Source organism: Mus caroli, chromosome 18 (genome assembly GCF_900094665.2).
Source record: "Mus caroli chromosome 18, CAROLI_EIJ_v1.1, whole genome shotgun sequence".
NCBI classification, from domain to species: domain Eukaryota; kingdom Metazoa; phylum Chordata; class Mammalia; order Rodentia; family Muridae; genus Mus; species Mus caroli.
The window spans coordinates 73,205,552-73,224,563 of NC_034587.1; the positions used below are offsets into that span (position 1 = coordinate 73,205,552).

General features: G+C 50.4%; 1 protein-coding gene and 1 long non-coding RNA gene across 2 annotated transcripts in view; one reads left to right on the top strand and one right to left on the bottom strand.

Annotated features, from left to right (window-relative positions):
• On the bottom strand, positions 1–4,158 carry LOC110285070. The gene is made up of 4 exons (XR_002377018.2): positions 4,078–4,158; positions 3,566–3,695; positions 176–297; positions 1–70 (listed from the first exon to the last, which is right to left on the bottom strand). It is a non-coding gene; the product is annotated as an uncharacterized LOC110285070 (long non-coding RNA).
• Positions 4,159–13,813: 9,655 nt separating this feature from the next.
• Positions 13,814–19,012, top strand: part of Skor2 (SKI family transcriptional corepressor 2) — a 44,122-nt gene continuing 38,923 nt past the window's right edge. Inside the window, exons 1-2 of the mRNA XM_021151021.2 lie at positions 13,814–13,847; positions 15,972–18,619. Coding sequence (XP_021006680.1) covers positions 16,022–18,619 — 2,598 coding nt within the window. The 5' untranslated portion in view covers positions 13,814–13,847; positions 15,972–16,021. The remainder of the gene's footprint in view (positions 13,848–15,971; positions 18,620–19,012) is intronic.

Below are 19,012 nucleotides of genomic sequence, written 5' to 3' on the forward strand. Positions count from 1 at the left end.
CCAAGCTGTGTGGACTTGAGAAAAAGGAACACACTCTAAGCTTCAGTTTTCTCTGTGTAGACAATGGTACCTAATTCAAAGGAGCCAAGTGATAATTAGATGCAAGGTCCTACTTATAGCTAACATATAAGTGTTTTAACTGTGAACATGTTTTTCTTTCAAAAAAAAAAAAAACCTCAAGAATGAGTCAACAGGCTCTTCCTGTTCTTCTACGGTGAGTCTCAAGGCAGCATTTCCAGAACCTTCCATTTGTCCCCTGCTTGCCCGTCTTAAGCCATTGTCCATGCTCTGTCAGCCCTGTTAAGACAGGCTTGTAAATGGTTACTAGCCTGCTTATTTGGGATTTCTACTTTCTGTGCCTTACCAAAGATGTGATTCTCTTCTGCTTCCTCCAGCTCCACATCTTTTACAATACTAAACTATGGAATGACATCCTTGTCCCCAGAGACATCCTTCAAAACAGCAAACAACATGTTTAGTATTTTAAGGGCTGGTTTCTAAGAGTCTGTCGCCCCGCAGCTGCCGGTCCTGTGGGGGTTGGGGGGGGGGGAACGTCACAAAAGAAAGAAAAGAAAAGTAAGTTGTATGAAACCCACAGATTGATTTTTGGCTTAGGCCCACCTTAGGAAAACCATGGCATCTCTAAGCTCTACACTGACTTCCGGTCCTGTTCTCAGCATCCCTGACCAAAAAGAAAGAAAGAAAAAAAAAAAAAAAAAAAAAAACCAAGTTGGGAGTGGAGTGGGGATTGGACAGACGTACTTTGCAAATGAGAGTGCCTCCTTCTGCAAGGGGGAAGTGGTAGCTCTAAAGGTTTCACCTGACAGAGTCGAGAAGTGATTCTCCCCCACCCCTAACTTACATATATACACAAAGTCCTTAATTATTCTACTGTCAACAGGAACAGAATACATCCTACCACCCCAGTCCCTGAATTAAAGAAGGAAAAAAAAAATAAGTTAACACCAGGCCCGAGGAACTTCTTTGAAATGTTGTTAACTCTTTTCCTAATGTGAACTTTTTTCCTAGAGTAGATTAATGTCCTCTTGCCTCTGATTTCTCCCACAGACATCTAACTGGATTCCAAACCTGGAAACTCTTAGAAAGAGGCGGGTTTCCTGCAAGGCTGCCCACTTGTTCTCCTTGCTGATCCCATAGCTGCCCCTCCGCATTTTAGGCGCCCAGATTGCCTGCCGAACGGGTCACCTTTTTCTGCTTTGATTGCACTCCGCGGAGCTGGAGAGGGGCCTTTTCCCCCTAGCTAGTTCCGGGAGGCCAATCCTCCGTGCGCAGGAAGGCGCTGTGCGACCAGGCCAAAACCTTGGGAGGAAGACCGATCAGGCCAGCGCAGGGCTCTGGAAAAGCAACCAGAAGCGACACTCACCAGACCCATGACTGCCTCTCACCAGGAACCAGGGTCTGTGCACTCTGTGCTTCACCTGACAGGAGATCCCTCCCGCCGCCCACCGTCTGGGGAGGGATCTACCACGCCAGGGCTGAAACTCAGATCCGGTGGCGGGAGGGGGTGGCGGGTGGCGGGTGGTAGATTCCCCCTAAACCCTCTCCAGAGAATCCAAAAAGTGCAAAAACAGGCTGGACCTCCGTCCTCTGGGTACCCAGAATGAACCCGCAGCATTTCCTGCGTTAGGGTAAGCAGGTAGGCCAAAATTCAAGACACCCCTCTGGCGCATCCCAGCCAAGCCCCGGAGTGTCCTCCGGGTGCCCAACCCTCCTCCTGGGCCACCTGACCGCGGGACCTTTTACCCTTGGCGGAGAGGAAATCCCGTCTCTGCACTCTCTTTCAGAAGCGGCTGTAGCTCTGACCAGGAGCGTCTGGGCTTGAGCTGGCGATTGGCGACTGACAAGAGCTCGGGGGTGGCAGGAACGCAAACAGCCCCGGCCCCCGGGGCTCCGCACTGACCGCGGGGAGTCCCCACCCGCCCTCGGAAGGCGGAGCCGACCTTCTCGGACTGGACAAGTTCTCGCCGTACCTAGGGGGCGCGGTGAGCAGCCAGGGCGCCCAGGAATTCTTCGAACCAAAGAAAGCCCCAGAATTGGGACAAAAGCAGCTCCAAGTCCTTTTCCTTAACCAAAACTCTCCTCTATAAACCCTTTCTCTGAATGCCCTTTGCTTTGGAAACTCCACGCTGGAACCCATGAGAGCCATGGGTTCAATCCTATCCAAACTGTGAAGCACCTAGAACACGTTTGCTGACACTTCCTTTCTAGAACCTGCCAAGGCCAGGGCGGGGGGGGGGGGGGGGGGGGGGAAGGGGCTGTCTTAAGCTCTCGCTGTTAGGAAGAGGCCCTATCTTAACAGTTTGCTGACAGGTTATGATTACCTCTTCCACGCTCTTACCCTTCCTGTCCACAATGTGCTGGTTTCAACTGGCATAGTAACAGATACAGAGTCCCAGTCTTAACCACTCAGAAGAGAGAAAAAGGGAAAAAGGAGATGCGTGGCTCCTACCTCCAGATCTCCCTCAGCAGCCAACAGTCTTCTCCCACCACCATCTTCATCCCAGGCTCAAAAAACATGGTCTGATTTCTCTGCAAGAGTGCAGACTGTAGTGGCACTGAGAGCTAACACCAAACCTAGAGCTCTCTCTCTCTCTCTCTCTCTCTCTCTCTCTCCCTCTCTCTAATACAAATTGAAAGAAGCATAAACGCACCTAACTAGGCCACCTGGTTTAATCTGAGGACATTTCCCCCCTTCCAAGGCTCTGCCCCACATCACCTTTACCTACCCAACAGGTTTGCAAACTGTTATAAACCCAAGGGGCTAAGCATAGGACAGGTCATCTTGGGCGCTCAGAGTTGCTAAGTCTGCTACGTCTGGGGAGGGGATCCTGGTCTTAATGGATACTGAAGACAGTGGATCACATACCTGGTTCGCTTGAGGCCGGCCCCCAACCCCCTGCTGTTGGCCAGCCTTGTGTGGACTCCACCCAGCACATTCTGTCTACGGTGCCTTCCACCCGCCAGCACGGGGCTGTTCTCTTAATGAATTACTAATGAGTTAAAATTGGGCAGCAGGCTTAATTAAAGCGTAGAGGCAATGTGTTTACCACATTGTAATTGAACTCATTAGGGCTATGGCTTTTTGTTTTTTAAGCAGCCGCCTTCCTTCTCTGCGTCGAATAATCTATGGGAATCGTTTATTAGAGAAAGAAGGGGTAGGGAGAAACATTACATCAATTCTTTGAATGAAAAAGACAGGGTGAGGATGGGAAGACTAACATACCTCCAGTCTATGAGGCCTTGGTAGGTCCAGGGCCAGGCCAAGACGTCCCAAGATTTCGAAGGGAAGGTTAATCCGTGGGAGACCAGCACCAGGGTAGTCACTTAGGGACCAGGCCAGTGCAGAAAACCTCCCTATGTAAGGCCACCTAGACCTCCTGGGTTTTGTCCACCTTGCTAGAATCCCTCCCCCGGAGTCCTGATCTCTACCTGGGACCCCTGACCCATATTTGCCAAACCCCTACCCAGGTTTGAAACTCCCTAGTGAGATGATTGTCATCCCGGTCCCCAAAGCTCCCCATCCCCCTTCCTGGGAAGGACTCACTCGCAGGACTTTAACCTTCCCAGCTTCCTTTCCTCGGTTCCATAGATACTCAATTGATGTTCACGATCAACGCTCCCAAAAGACACCAGCCTCTAGGTCCAGCCTCCCCTCGGGTGTTTGTTCTCAAGAACTGGAGAAGGATATAGCCATTAATGAACTGCCTGTCTGTGGGTGGCACAGGCGACCTGCAGGCCTTGAGACAACCTTTCCCCTCAGAATCACAAGTTCAGCCCAGGCTATGTACACCTGGTGTGCACGGTTAACCTTTTGCCCTAGGCCTCATTGCAGTTACCCGGCCCTCAACTTCGCCTTCTTTGGGTGCTGTTTGAACTACTGGGCACTGAGAGGGTGAGGGGTGAAGGACTGTCTCTGCGCTGTGGCTCGGCCCTGCTCTGCCTGACCAACAGGCGGCGTCAGAGACCCAGGTCTTAGCTGGGAAGTGGGGGTGCGGATCTGAGCAAGCTAAACTGAGAAGCTGGGTGCGAGAAGATCGACCCTCACCCCAAACTTACAAACTTGCGGAGAAGGGGAGTAGGAAGCGCTAAGGGACTACGAGGAACGGAGAGCAGGGGAGGAGCGGACCGGACGGGGACCCGGAGGAGTACCAGTCCGCAAGCAGGCACGCAGAGAAGCGCGGACTGCGGGCGGCGGCGGATCCCGCGCGAGGGAGGCGGCGGGCGCCGCTGGAGACAGAGCCGGAGCAACGGCGGAGCGCCAGGCAGGCGGGAGGACCGAGCGCTGAGGGCCGAAGACCGCGCGGGCGGTGCGGACAGGTAAGTGGCCTCATCCTCTGCCCTCGGCCTCCACTCCTTTTGAGAACCCAGAGCTGAATGACACTCCAGGAATCCCACGCTGACCCCGACCTCCTCCCTCCCCTCTGGCGTTAAATGCACACCGGTTCCCAAGTGCCCGCTTCACACCTTGGCAGGTTTTGTCAAAGTCTCCCATCCTGTCCATTCCCTGCACCACCCTACCTCTTCTCTCCTTCTGACCCAGGAGGTTGAGGTAAATTGTTTCTAATTTGTTGGTAAAAGATTAATTGCAAAGGGTGGGTCGATTTGATTAAGGCAATTAATCTTTGGTTACAGCGTTCCTGGTGTCACGAGGCGGGGGGTGGGGGTGGGGGGCGGTTGAAGGGAGAGAAGCCAAACAAGACTTTTTAGAAAGAAGCCCCCTGCCAGGGGTCGAATCCAGATCACACACACACACACACACACACACACACACACTCACACACACCACCACCACCACCACCAACAACAACAACAACACCCACCCACCCTCTGGTACACCCATCCACCCCGCAACCCGCAGCCTCTGGGACTCAAGCTGGCGGTTTCAACACCATCAAGTTCGGACAGCGACTCCTGCGGATGAGCTTCATAACTTCTGGTCCCTGGAGGTTACACAAAGCAGTCAGTGGCCAGAGCGGACCAAGATGAAGAGTCTAGCACACACACACACACACACACACACACACACACACACACACCTCATCTCCTTTCCAACTACTGAGTTCCCGTTCTTCTGTGCAGTCCCAACCTTCAAAACTACCGTGGGTACAGGAAAGGAGCCCCCAGCTCCCCTTCATAAAGTTCCCAAAGCTGGAGTTTTCTCTTTTCCTGAATAATTAATGCTTGTCATAAATAATTGATGGAGACAGTAGAGAAGGGAAGAGGGAAGCGGTGAGTGAGAGCCAGAGCAGCTAAAGAGAAATCGAAGAGTTTGTTAAAGGACCATTAAAGGAGCCTTGCTGGGAACGGCATTCCTCCGTAGATCACAGGGTGCTGTTTCACCCTGGCACGAAGTAAAAGTCCAAGGCAAGAAGCCTAGCTGAGTGGGGGCGGGGGAGGGTGAGCTGACCAAACCTGAAACACTCACTATGGACCTAATATCAGTACTCTCCCAGTCACTCCATTTCCCTCACCAGGATTCATCACAGAGCCCTGGGGACCTGAGCTCCCCCCTCTTCTCTGTACTAAAAACTCAAAAGTGGTGAAGTTCTAAGCTACAGAGTAAAGACTCAGGGGTAAACCTGAGATTTGAGCTCTGTCAGTTCTGCTCTGAGCTTTGGGCAGACTAGATCAATCTCAGGTAACTTGTAGGAGTTTCCCCAAAGTTCCTTCTACCTCATTCCAGACTTCCCTTTTCCATCCTTCTCAAGTGATCCAAACCCCTACAGCAACAGCTTCTAGCCGGTTCTTTCCCATTTGCATTTACCACAGCTTGGAGGAACAGGCCATTTCCAGCTACCCCCATGTTTCCTACTCTACCTCATGAGCTTCTCCACTGCAAGACTCCCTCCAGGTCCAGCTTACTGACTTTTGACATCTTACATCCAAACTGGCAGGGGTTCTTAATCCTGGGGGAAACCCCAAGGAGAATCTCCTATATTTAGGCTGAGGGCCTTTGGCTTCTCTGGGAAGCACAGGACAGCTAGCCTCACAAAGTTTCTAGAACTAAACTCTCCAGGGTCTCTGGACTATGCAGTCTGTGTAGTATTTCCCTGGGATTCTCTGAGGTCACCCCACCAGCAAAAGTATGTGTCTTACTAGTGGGACAAGTGTTTGGAACAAGTTATTGTAGACTGCACTACCACCACTGGCTGTGAGAGTCCGACATTTCAGGGACTCCAGAAGCGTCCTTCAGAGTTCATCCGTCTGTCCCATCACTGATTAAGAGTTTCCACCATGCCCTTTTCTGTAATGCTTATCTCCTGATCTCTGAGTGAAGATGCCTGAGCCTCGAGGAGTTTAGACTGTGTATGAAAACCTGCAGTCAGTTATATTTTCCCATCCATACCAACTCTGGCCAACTCTGCAAACACAGAGCTTACTTGGAAGAACTGGGAGTTCTGAAGGGGTAAGGGAGATGGAGTTGGGAGCCTTCTAGGTTTGTATGTGCACCAGTAGGGACAAAACCTAGGAGGAATGTGAAACTAAACAGAGGGGAAAGAAGAGATGAGGTGGGAGAGGTGAGCCCTGGAGCAATGGCTGGCTTACTTCTCATATAAAATACAACTCTCCCAAATAGGAAGTTACTGTAAACAAGTATCAATAATGAATGGATCTCCTGTAATAAAATACTTAGATAATTAGCACAAGTCAAGTGGTTGCATTATGTTGACCTTTGGGGAATTCTGAGCTGAAGAATTTTGCTCCAGAAATCCTCAGAATGCCACTTATGTTCTCCGGAGAAGGGGAGAATGAAGTACGCTCCTTCTGTTCTGTTCTGATATGGTTTTCCATTTCTGAACCAGAACATAAGTACTTCTGAAATATAACAGAAAACTCTCTTTGGTGAATTCAGAACAGTCATTAACATTCAGTTTTAAGTGAATGTTAACAGTAAATAAAGAAATCTCTTGATTGTAATAGTAGTAACAAAGCAATAATTACCCAGTAGGTGGTCATCAGTAATGATAAATGTGTCATTATTACTGTGTGAATCTGGGAACTCGCTTTTGGAAACTACTTCAGACTTTTTAGCAGCATGGCTGGTTACAAAGCATTTCTTAGCCTGCAAAAGCCATATAATTTTATACACAATTTAGGTGAAAATAAATTTAAATCTGTATATTACATTTTTAATTTCAAGTTAGTAATTAAAGTTGGTTCATTATATCTCCTCTGAAACCCCCAGTGCTCATCTCCATGGTTTGTTTGTGCAATTTGTTTCTAAGACACCCAAGGTTACACAGTTCTAAAAGATGGAAAATTTAATTATTTGCCTACATTAAGAGTTTGTCAGTGATACCATAATATGTTTTGGAAAAAAAAAAGTTGAGATGCTATTGCCTTTGGTCTGGGGATATTCCTGAAGATATGACATCTAGCAAATATTCAGATAGAGTTGTTGAAAGGACTTTTCACTTTTGTGCATTTCAAGGTATTTCTCTTCAACAACAACAACAAACAAAACAAAACAAAACAAAAAAATCTCTTTCAGCCTTTAGTGCTTCAAGGCTTCAAAGTTGGGGTAGCTTATCGTGAGCTTTAGCTGACTAATGTGTCATGTCACCTTTTGCTAACACAAAGTTCAAGTCTGCGAGCAGAAGAAATGTGTACTGCTTACTGGACCCCTGTTCCCCCCCCCCCCCAGGGAGCACATGGTAGTCTATGAGTGTAGTAGCAAATAGGATCAAGCTTAGGGGCAAAGCAGAATTTTCATGTGGGCAGTATTGGGGGAAAGAACAGGAAAAGAAAAACAAGAAATTCCTTCCTTTCTCCCCAGAAAATAAAATCTAATGTTCTATCTAGCAGTGTCAGCTAGGGAGATGTTAAATGTGTATCTATATTATTTTCCTTTCTCTAGTGACACACCAACAGACAACCTACGCCCCTCCCCCACCCTCCCCTCCCTTTTCCAAGCTTTAAGAGGTCCTGTTCTACATCCTGTGTCAGCCACTTCTTAAACTAGTTCCGTGAAATAAAAGAGCCACTTATAAAATAAAGTAAGCCGGAACCTCATTTCATATACGTTGTAGTAGTTGAAATCTTCATACAATTAAAGACTCTCGTGGGAATCCACCCAAATACTTGCCTTGGTTTTCTCTTTCACAATCTCTGCTTTTGCCTCTCCTCTCCTCTCCTCTCCTCTCCTCTTCTCTCTCTCTCTCTCTCTCTCTCTCTCTCTCTCTCTCTCTCCCTCTCTCCCCTTTTCTCCTTTCCCTTCTTTAGGAATGGCAATCAAAAAAGAGAAAAGGAAAAAAAAAAGGCAGGCATCTTGCCTTGTTATCCATTATTGCAGCAGCATCTTTGAGATACATCTTTGCCAATGCAAGCTCTATGTAGATGCTTATCCTTTTGTTGCAGCAGCCTAGGTTATTCAGGAGCAGAGACAAAAGCCTGAAGTGATGTGATCTAAATGAGCTCCGGGGTTTTCCAGCTGGGACCACCTCCATTTCAAAGGACCCCCCTCCCTCCTTCTCAGTGTGCAAAGAAGGGGAGTGGAGAGGGTGGGTCATATGTGTCTGCACGCTCCCAGAGAGGGAGAAAGGGGAGAGGGAAGGGAGGAGAACCTAGTGCACAGGCTTATTCCCCGTGTCACTCTTCATCTCTGATGCATGTTTGCAGGTGTATTTAGGGAGAGCGTGCATCTACAAATCCTTGGTGTTTTCGTTGCCTTTGAATTTCATCCTGATCAACTGATATTTGTTAAGTGGACATCGCATACACTAACTTCATGCTCCAACCTGGGTGTATTAGCTCCTAGAAATGATGTCTGGCTGTATTCATAGGCGTGTGGGAAATGTGAAAGAATAAATGTTCATTCTCTGTTTAAACCCGAAAAAAGAAATGGCAGCAGTACGCGTCTTAATGGTTCCTGGTTCCTGCAAACTGATAACGAGCTTTCTCTGCCATTTACACAAGTTCAAGTTTTTTCGCAATAATGGCTTCTTTTGATAAAGAGAAAATTAAGACTTGAACCCTCCCCCAGAGTTTTTATTTCTTATATAGGTATGTGCGTGAAACTTAAGAATGAATCATTGATTCACATGAGGAATTTAAGGGTACGGAGTTTGGAGGTGCATTTTCTCTTCCTTTCCCCAAGAAAGTTTGTGTTCTCACTGTTTGTCATTTGCAGTCCTTCTTAATGGACAATGTTCAGGGAAGGTTCGAAGATTGTCTCTGCCTCCAAAAGTTCAAGGGTCTTTGCCATGTCTTTGTGATTTCCGTCATGAATGAACCTTCGGTTGCCTTCTGGTCCTGGCTTTGCCTTACATAACTCTGAATGAGTCAGTGGAATCCAGGAGTTTGAGCTGGGCTTGTTGGTCAAGCTATGGAAAGGACAGCCATTGAGAATTGAGAGTAGTCAGCAATTTGTATCATTATGGCCATCATCCTTAGAAATTTTTATTATTAATTTCTTTAAAGTGGGATGAACAAACATTTGTTGGGATTTTGGCTACCTGTGTATATAAAACAGACCCTAAAATGTGGCATGATGTCACATGAGAATTGAAAGTTCAAGACCCCATTTATAAATAAATAAATAAAACAAGCAAGCTATACTGGGGCTGGAAAGATAGCTTGATGTGACTCAGATGTACACATCTGCTTGTAGATGACTGGAGTTCAACTCCCAGTACCCACATGGGTCGGTTCACCAAGCCTGTGAACACTCCCATTCTGTTCTCTTCAGCCATCTATGCTCATGGGCACACGTGGGGGGGGGGCGCACACATATACACAGTTAAAAAAAATAAAATAAATCTTTTTTTAAATACTTTATCAGTTAAGGGCAAAATATAATTTTAGAGAGAAAAACTGATATCCCTATGAGTGAATTGGTTTCACCTCTGCCCACTGAGTTAAAGCATAATTGATGTCATTTATTATGAGCCATTTGTGCTATCTAGAACACATTCTAACAGACTGAATCCTGGTTCTCATTCTCCAGGGGAGGCCAGCTCAGAGTACCGTGGATTAAATGTGTAAAGCACAGCATATGCGTATACACATATACACATATATAGCATGTATATACATATAACTTAATTCTCACTTTCATCGAGTGCACTACCCAGCAACCTCCCCATTTTGCAAGTGAGGCTCGTGAGATGTAGGTATCTGAGCAGGTTCCCATCGCTGGGAAGTGGTCACAGAGAAATTTGTACCAGCTTCATGTGAATCCCCTGTATTTGGTGATCTCACCTGTCCACCGGGCTTCAAGTTTCCTTATGAATCTCCTTTCGCACTTCTGGGAGTGGCCAGGAAATCATGCTTTCTCTTGTCTGATACAGAAATACCATGCCAGGGGCATCTAAGTCAAGGACAGGAGCAGAGATATTCCTGCCCGAGAGTATGAATAGAAACAAAAGGGGAACAGGAATTAGAAGGAGGGATAGTGGGGTGAACCTTTGATATGCAAGTGGCATGGGTTCTTCAGCACCAAATGAGAGAGAGGGAGGTTAGGACAGATAAGTGGTGTCTCTGTTGTCTAAACGGGCAGTTATGACAAGTTAGAGGTGTGATTTCTGCAGCACCTCTTGCCTGCCTCTTAAATATAATGGGCCCTGCCCAAAGCTGAATCTAAGGCTCCCATGGCGACCGGCTGGGAGAGTTCCTCCAGGATCGGTTATGCCCCGGAGCATCGCATTGCGTCAGCACCGCGGACGCGCGGACAGCTCCCTCCTCTGCTGCCAGGGCGTCCTTCTCAGTTTGCTGCGGCTCCTCTGAGCCAAACCCCTTCCAAAGTGAAAAACTCTGGACTCGGCCCTGGCTTGGTTTGGGTTCCCTTCAAACAGTTAATAATATTCTTAGCTATCAGACTCCATCAGCGATAGAGTGCTGGCCGCGTACTCTTGCATAGAGGCCTCTCCCCTCCAGCTCTGAAGGGGCTAGCTCGGTTTGTGGTTTTCCTTTGGGTCCGGGCGTCTGGGCTCCTTTACCTGTCCTTAGCCTGGGTGAACCGCAGCCGCCCGGAATGGAGATGAGAGTGGAAATGCTCTCCTTTGTGCGGTGATAGATCATGCAAACGGGTGACACCAGTTTAACCAATAAAACTATTTGAATCAATTAGCAGGCTGAGGAGAGTCCCGATGTGTAAAATGCATGTCCGCTCGAATAGGAAAGCATTGATTAACTCGCCCCAAACAGCCTCCTCCTGCCTGGGCCGACTCCTCCCAGGGCCTATCGGGCCCCAGATGCCAGGGCAAGGACTGGCATAGCCTCAAGGAGCAGCAGTATGGAACTTGTTCAAAGCAAACAAAGGGTTTGAAGCAGCGAGTAGTACAGTTGCTCACAGAACACAAATGAACTGCCATCCACGCAGCTCAGACAAGATTCTCTGAGAACAGAATCCACTTGGGGGAGGGGGGGGCGCAAAACTACTTTGTATCTACAACTGGCCTGTCTCCCCACCCCACTCCCACCACAAGCAGGCCATCCAGACTCGCTGAGGAAATGAAATACTGGCTCTTCATATAATCATTTGAATAAAAATATTTAGTCTTACACTACACATTTCTCTTTCTAGTAAAACTTGAAAAAAAAAATTATAGTGTCAGCCTTATAATTCCGTCAAGCTCCAAAGCACTGTGACAGATGAGAAGTCAGTGGCTGCTGGCACCACCGGAGTGTAGAGTTGCTGAATGGACAGAAGAATAGAAAGCAAAGACCCGGTCAGAGGAATTCTTTCCAAAGAAAGATATTTGAAGATACCTTTTTAAGAGTAGAACTCAGTGTCTTTAGTAATAAGTGGGCGGCATGGTAAAAGTATAAACCCGGGACACTTCCTCCCCACAGCACTGCCCCAGCATTTCCTGTGGTACCTCACTGAGAGATAATCAACTTCTGTCACCCTAAGCCTGCCCAGTGTATGGCTTTCTGTGGGGCTGGGGCCTTTCCTTCCAGCATCCTGGGCTCTGGGGACAGACAGAGCAAGTCTAAACCTATTTTGTGAGAGCCCTTGACTCCAAAAAGAAGGCAGGCAGGAAGGCAGATGCCGGCTGGGCCCTGGAACATTGGAAACAGGCTTAGGGGCAGACATTTGGGCAGGAAGACTACCCATGCATGTCTTCCTAGCTTTCCCCCTTGCAAAGGGTGTCTAGAAGCATGAACAGGCAGTCCTGAGCTGTTTTCAGCCCCTCAAGACAGGGTCTAGTTTTTTTCTTTCAGATAAGTGAAAAATTATTTCACTGCCACTTGAAACTTCTGCCTCCAATAAATGTCACCCTTTTCATGACCCTGAGACTGTTTCCAGGATGTAGTTATCTAAAGCCCACAAAGTCCTGAGCAAAGGCCCTGACTTTCCTGGCTCTCCTTGGCTCTGTTAACCTATGGAGAGCTGTTAAGGTTTCACGTTTTTATACTTGTCTTTGTTGTAATGGGATCTGGCTGGGCTTTGGGCTTAATGGAGGCAGTTCCATCATTCCCACAGAGTAACTGCCCATCCCTTAGCCTGTCTCACCTGGCAGTAACTGGGCTTCATCTGGAATAGTCCTGGAAGAACATAACTCGCAAGTACACTCCTTAGAATATCCTCTAAGCAAATGGCTTCTTACTTTCTGATAAACTGGCCAGCGTCTGCTTTGCCTCTTAAGAGCCAGCCAATTAGGAGATAACATTGCATACTTCATTAATATCCCAAAATGTGCCTCAGTTTAGAGAACTATGAAGAAAGATCTTTCTCATCCTAGTTGGCTCCTTTGGGGGGTGGGGGGGTCTGCATGCTCTTACAGGATTCTGTAGAAATTTATTTCTCCAGGGGAATTGGCAATTTGTCCATGGGCCTCCTTAATAGAGCATCCTACTTCTTCCTTGTGCAGACATGGCCTGCATAGATCTTTTAAAAATGAGTTAGAGGGGGTGTTCTAGCCGTCACTTGTGGATGAATGCACACTGGTACCCACCGGTGTCTTCACCCATTTGTGCCCACTGTCGACCAGCTGGACAAGGTTCAGTGAGTGGCTACTTTGCCCTGGAAAGTAAGAGCGAATCTGAGGCCAGTAGTCTCTTCCTGCTTCTTTCCCAGCTTCTGCTTTGGGAACCCAACGGAGAAACTTCTCTCCTTTCTCTCCTTCTGCAGTGCTTCAAACGAGTGCTGAAATTAATCTGCTTATCTTCGGAGACACCGAGGCTGCTCGTGTGCTTCCTGCTCTGAAGGAACGGTTTTCAGGAAGGAGGGTGACTTCGAGAAATAAAACGGGGCTAATACAGGCAGACAGACACTTAGTTCGCCGGTGTTCTGGAATCCCCCTAGGATTCTCGCCAGTGATTCAGCGTTGGACTCCTAAACTAGATCAGGGGATCCAGCCTTATTGCTGCGTTTTGTTCTCAGGTTGAGGAGCTGCCCAGTTGCAGTTGGCTAGGTGGTGGCGTTCGTTGTGCCTGCTGGAAAAGGATCTCTATGTAGCGCCTTCTCGCTTTTGCTCTCCCCCTCCCTCCCTGTAACATGCCAGCCCTTTAATGTGGAGTGTCAGGGAGACGGTGACGTCACCCTGCCCGCTGGGTGGCGTCCCCTCCATCGGACACGAGTTCAGAGACAGAGAAAGGCGCTGTCAGACTACGCTCCACTTGGGGCTCGCTTGCCGCGGGTTTCCGCGCACCCACACTTTCTGTGGTTGTGGGGACATCCTGCCCCAATCCAGGCCCCCATTCTGCCCCCCCCCCCACGCCGGGATTTGAGCGCCATTAGCTCGCGCCAGTACCGGGATCTTCGCTCAGCTCGCCTGAGTCCGGCCCGCTGGATTCGAGGACCCGCTTGGATGCTTCGCCTCCGAGCGTCCTCGGAAGATGGGCCGGCAGCTACAAGCCTAAAGACGTCAAGGGCTTACCAGGTACTACCCAAACCCGCCGGTCCTGAATCCGCACCTAGCTGATGGTTAGAGAAACCCAGCCGAGGAATTTCTGGGATAGGTGGAGGGGCGGCGGGCCTTGGAATGGTGGTTTCAGAGTCAGGAGAAGGAGGGTCATTTGCCTCATGAGGCAGATGAAGAAGTTTGTCAGGTTCCTTTTTCAGTTCAACTAACTTTTAATTGTCTCTCCTTTCACCCCTCAAAATACACCCCAACCAAAATCTTATTTCTGTCTTGCTGAAGGAGTTTCTGGAATGGTTTGGGGTAAACGCGGGGACACTCAAGAGCAGTTATTTCTGCCGGGTCTTCCGCTGTGAAGACTGGGGTTCCTAACGCGTAACCAACTCAGCATCCGTGGCGCATGTTTCTAAGAAGCTAGAGTTCGAATTTTCCCAGCGTCTCGCTGAGATAGTTCGGTCTTCTCTAAGAGAAAAATGAGCCTGGAAGGGTCATCAGCGAAGCTAGAGCTGGTTGTCTAAAGCTCAGGTATCACCACGCCTTGAGGGCCATTTAATGTCCTAACCCCCGAAAATATGGCCTCTGATCCGTGTGACTGACACGGCACGCCTAGCTCCTTCGATGGAGTCCAGGTTTGTTCGGCCTTCTTGTAGGTTGCGAAGCTGAAGATCCCCCAACAGGTCAGAGGAGGTCATCCAGATGTCATGGGGATCCAAAGAAGGAACATTCAGTTAAAGGGATTAGTTAGTGTAGTCTCTGTGGTCGATGTAACAAAATCCAGTTTGTGGGCCCTGCGATGGCCACTAGTGACTTTCCAGGGCAAAGGACAGCTTTGGCCTACGCATGGTGCAAGTAGCTAAGGGAAGACCATCCCCTGCTTTCCTGGGAAATGGGCCATTTAACTTGTTTGACTTAGCATTATTGTCGCACAGGTTTCTTTCCTCTGCCTTTCTATATGTTCAACTTAGTGAATATTTATTATTCCGCATTGGGGTATCCAGTTGGCACCAGGTGAAATTGGGAATTTTATTTCAGTCGGAACCCATACGTCCAATTTCAGTGCACCTAGGAAATTATGGTCACCGCTGGGCTCACTCTCAGCATATATAACCATACCGACATAGTTAAGGGTGGAAATGTCATGAAAGCTGGCTTGTGTGAAACTGGATATATTTAACTTCTGCCAGGTGTGACTCCCAAGAAGTGTTTCTTTGCGCGCTTTTGGGTTTAATATATTCGCCTGTACTGACACACATAACGTACCTAGTATCAAAGTAACAAGAAGGTACTTTTTTACAAATGCTTATGTTTCTAACTTCTTCTTGACCCCTTATCTAGAACTAGAAGTCCTTAGCTCATGAAATGAGTCTTTGAAATTTTGAAAATGACGCACTTTATGGGGTAATCACGCATATAGATTTTTCTCACCCTAACCCTCAATTTTTCTAATTACAGTAAATAAAATAAGTAACTAAAATAATACCTAAAAGAAAGGACAGGAAAGAAGAGATTTCGTTTTGCTTTAACGAGAAATGCTTCAACCAGCAGTGAATCTTCTCCACTAAGGAAACCACAGACACCACAAAATTCTCTTTTCAAAATATTTGGGTTAATTTTTTTAACCAAAATCGATTTTTTTCAAGCACATCTGAATTCATTCTTCTCTCTCTCTCTCTCTCTCTCTCTCTCTCTCTCTCTCTCTCTCTCTCTCTCTCAATTTAGGTTTTAATGGCCAAATTCAAGTTCTTCATGACTTGTATAATCATTAATGACAACAGTCATTGCTTTCCTATTGAGCACATACCCTGTTCCAACAATCAGTTTATTCCATAAATCCGGGATGTCTTGAGCTTCTTAGGAATTTGCTGAAACAGATAAATAGACAGACAGATAAGTAGACAGAATTTGCTTGGGGCGAGTAGGACACAAGACAAATTGTTAACTCCAAGTCGCTGAACTTTCTCAAGGGCGATCTTGGAGGGGATTTTAAAAGATGACCTTTGCACATCTGGAACTTGCTCAGTTGCTCAGTAATAATCAGGTCTCGAGCAAGGCAAGCAAGCTATTGTCATTTCCAATTAGTTCTCACCCCACCCCTCTGTCTTAAAACAGGAAAGGTTCAAGTCAACTTTCTCCTTTCCTTTCCAGTCTCCAAGGCAAACCCGGAGCGCTAAGCCCGCTGTTCTTCCGTGGAGGAGATGGCTTCCAGCCCACTGCCAGGGCCCAATGATATACTACTTGCATCGCCGTCGAGCGCCTTCCAGCCCGATGCATTGAGCCAACCGCGGCCGGGTCACGCCAACCTTAAACCCAACCAGGTGGGCCAGGTGATCCTCTATGGCATTCCCATCGTGTCCTTGGTGATCGACGGGCAGGAGCGCCTGTGCCTGGCGCAGATCTCCAACACTCTTCTCAAGAACTTCAGCTATAACGAGATCCACAACCGCCGAGTGGCTCTGGGCATCACGTGCGTGCAGTGCACACCTGTCCAACTGGAGATCCTGCGGCGGGCAGGGGCCATGCCCATCTCTTCGCGGCGTTGTGGCATGATCACCAAGCGTGAGGCCGAGCGCCTTTGTAAGTCATTCCTGGGCGAAAATCGGCCACCCAAGCTGCCGGACAACTTCGCCTTCGACGTGTCGCACGAGTGTGCCTGGGGCTGCCGCGGCAGCTTCATCCCGGCGCGCTACAACAGCTCTCGCGCCAAGTGCATCAAGTGTAGCTACTGCAACATGTACTTCTCCCCCAACAAGTTCATTTTCCACTCCCACCGCACCCCAGACGCCAAGTACACGCAGCCAGACGCAGCTAACTTCAATTCCTGGCGCCGCCATCTCAAACTCACAGACAAGAGTCCTCAGGACGAGCTAGTCTTCGCCTGGGAGGACGTCAAGGCCATGTTCAACGGTGGCAGCCGCAAGCGCGCGCTACCTCAACCCAGCGCGCACCCGGCCTGTCACCCACTCAGTTCTGTCAAGGCTGCTGCGGTGGCGGCCGCAGCCGCAGTGGCCGGGGGCGGGAGCCTGCTGGGCCCGCACCTGCTGGGGGCTCCACCCCCGCCACCGCCGCCACCACCCTTGGCTGAGCTGGCGGGCGCACCTCACGCCCATCACAAGCGGCCGCGCTTCGACGACGACGACGATTCCCTCCAGGAGGCTGCTGTGGTGGCTGCAGCCAGCCTCTCGGCAGCCGCAGCCAGCCTCTCGGTGGCCGCAGCCACAGGCGGCGCCGGGCCAGGCGCAGGTGGCCCCGGGGGTGGCTGCGTGGCCGGCGTGGGCGTGGGTGCCAGTGCGGGGGCTGGTGCAGCAGCTGGCACTAAAGGTCCACGCAGCTACCCAGTCATCCCAGTGCCCAGCAAGGGTTCGTTCGGGGGCGTGCTACAGAAGTTCCCGGGCTGCGGGGGCCTCTTCCCGCATCCTTACACCTTCCCGGCAGCGGCCGCAGCCTTCGGCTTGTGCCACAAGAAGGAGGACGCGGGGACAGCGGCCGAGGCCCTGGGGGGAGCGGGCGCGGGGAGCGCAGGTGCGGCGCCCAAGGCAGGGCTGTCGGGTCTCTTCTGGCCCGCGGGTCGCAAAGATGCCTTCTACCCTCCCTTCTGCATGTTCTGGCCACCGCGGACCCCCGGCGGGCTGCCCGTGCCCACCTACCTACAGCCCCCGCCGCAGCCCCCGTCTGCGCTCGGCTGCGCGCTGGGTGATAGCCCGGCCCTGCTGCGTCAGGCCTTCCTGGACCTGGCCGAGCCGGGCGGTTCAGGTGGCAGCGCCGAGGCAGCGCCCCCGCCGGGCCAACCTCCCCCCGTGGTGGCCAATGGCCCTGGCTCCGGTCCTCCGGCTACTGGGGGTACTGGAGCACGCGACACGCTCTTCGAGTCGCCCCCGGGCGGCAGCGGCGGGGACTGCAGCGCCGGGTCCACGCCACCCGCAGAGCAAGGAGTGACGTCCGGGACCGGGTCTGCGTCCTCCGGAGCAGGCTCTGTGGGCACCCGAGTGCCGGCTCCCCATCACCCGCACCTCCTGGAAGGGCGCAAGGCGGGCGGCGGCAGCTACCACCATTCCAGCGCCTTCCGGCCGGTGGGCGGCAAGGACGACGCAGAAAGCCTGGCCAAGCTACATGGGGCGTCGGCGGGCACACCCCACTCAGCCCCGGCGCATCACCATCACCACCACCACCACCCGCACCATCACCACCATCACCCTCCGCAGCCGCCGTCGCCGCTGCTGCTGCTGCAGCCCCAGCCCGATGAGCCGGGGTCGGAGCGCCACCACCCAGCCCCGCCACCCCCGCCACCGCCGCCCCCTCTGGCCCCGCAGCCGCACCACCGAGGCCTTCTGTCCCCAGAGGGCACCAGCTGCAGCTACCCCAGTGAGGACAGCTCTGAAGAAGAGGAGGACGAGGAGGAAGAGCAGGAGGTGGACGTGGAGGGCCACAAGCCACTCGAAGGCGAGGAAGAGGAGGACGGTCGAGATCCTGAAGATGAGGAGGAAGAAGATGAGGAGACCGGGGTTCTTCTAGGAGACTCCCTGGTTGGCGGTGGCCGGTTCCTCCAGGGCCGAGGGCTATCAGAGAAGGGGAGCGGTCGGGACCGCACGACGCCCGCCGTGGGTGCTTTCCCTCTAGCGCTGAACTCCTCCAGGCTGCTACAAGAGGATGGGAAACTGGGGGACTCTGGAGGCTCGGACCTGCCGGCGCCCCCGCCCCCACCCCTGGCCCCCCAGAAAGCAAGCAGCAGTGGGGGCAGCAGGCCAGGCAGCCCCGTCCACCATCCATCACTGGAGGAGGAGCCCTCGTACAAAGATGTAAATATCCCCTTTAGGCTCCTTCAAGCTAATTATTATTATTTAAATGCACCTTTAGGCTGAATCAGTTACATATGCGCAGGAAAGATGAATCACCCCATTTCCCCACAGAAATGAAATATTCAATGTGTTTGGGAGCACTTATTTCCTGCCAGGGTCCTCCATAAAAATGTGGTTCCCGGTCCTAAAGCTTTCTGAGGTTCTTAGATTTAGGTTGACTGTAGAAGTTGAAACAGACACCATAATCCAAGTCTCTTTAGCCCAAGTTCACCAGAGAGACCCTGAAACTGGTGGGATAATTCTACTCTCTGTTTCCATAGTGTTCAGTGTGTTCTCTACCACGGCCTAGTTTCTTTTCAAAAGATTGAAAAAACATTGATTTCGAAAGTTGAG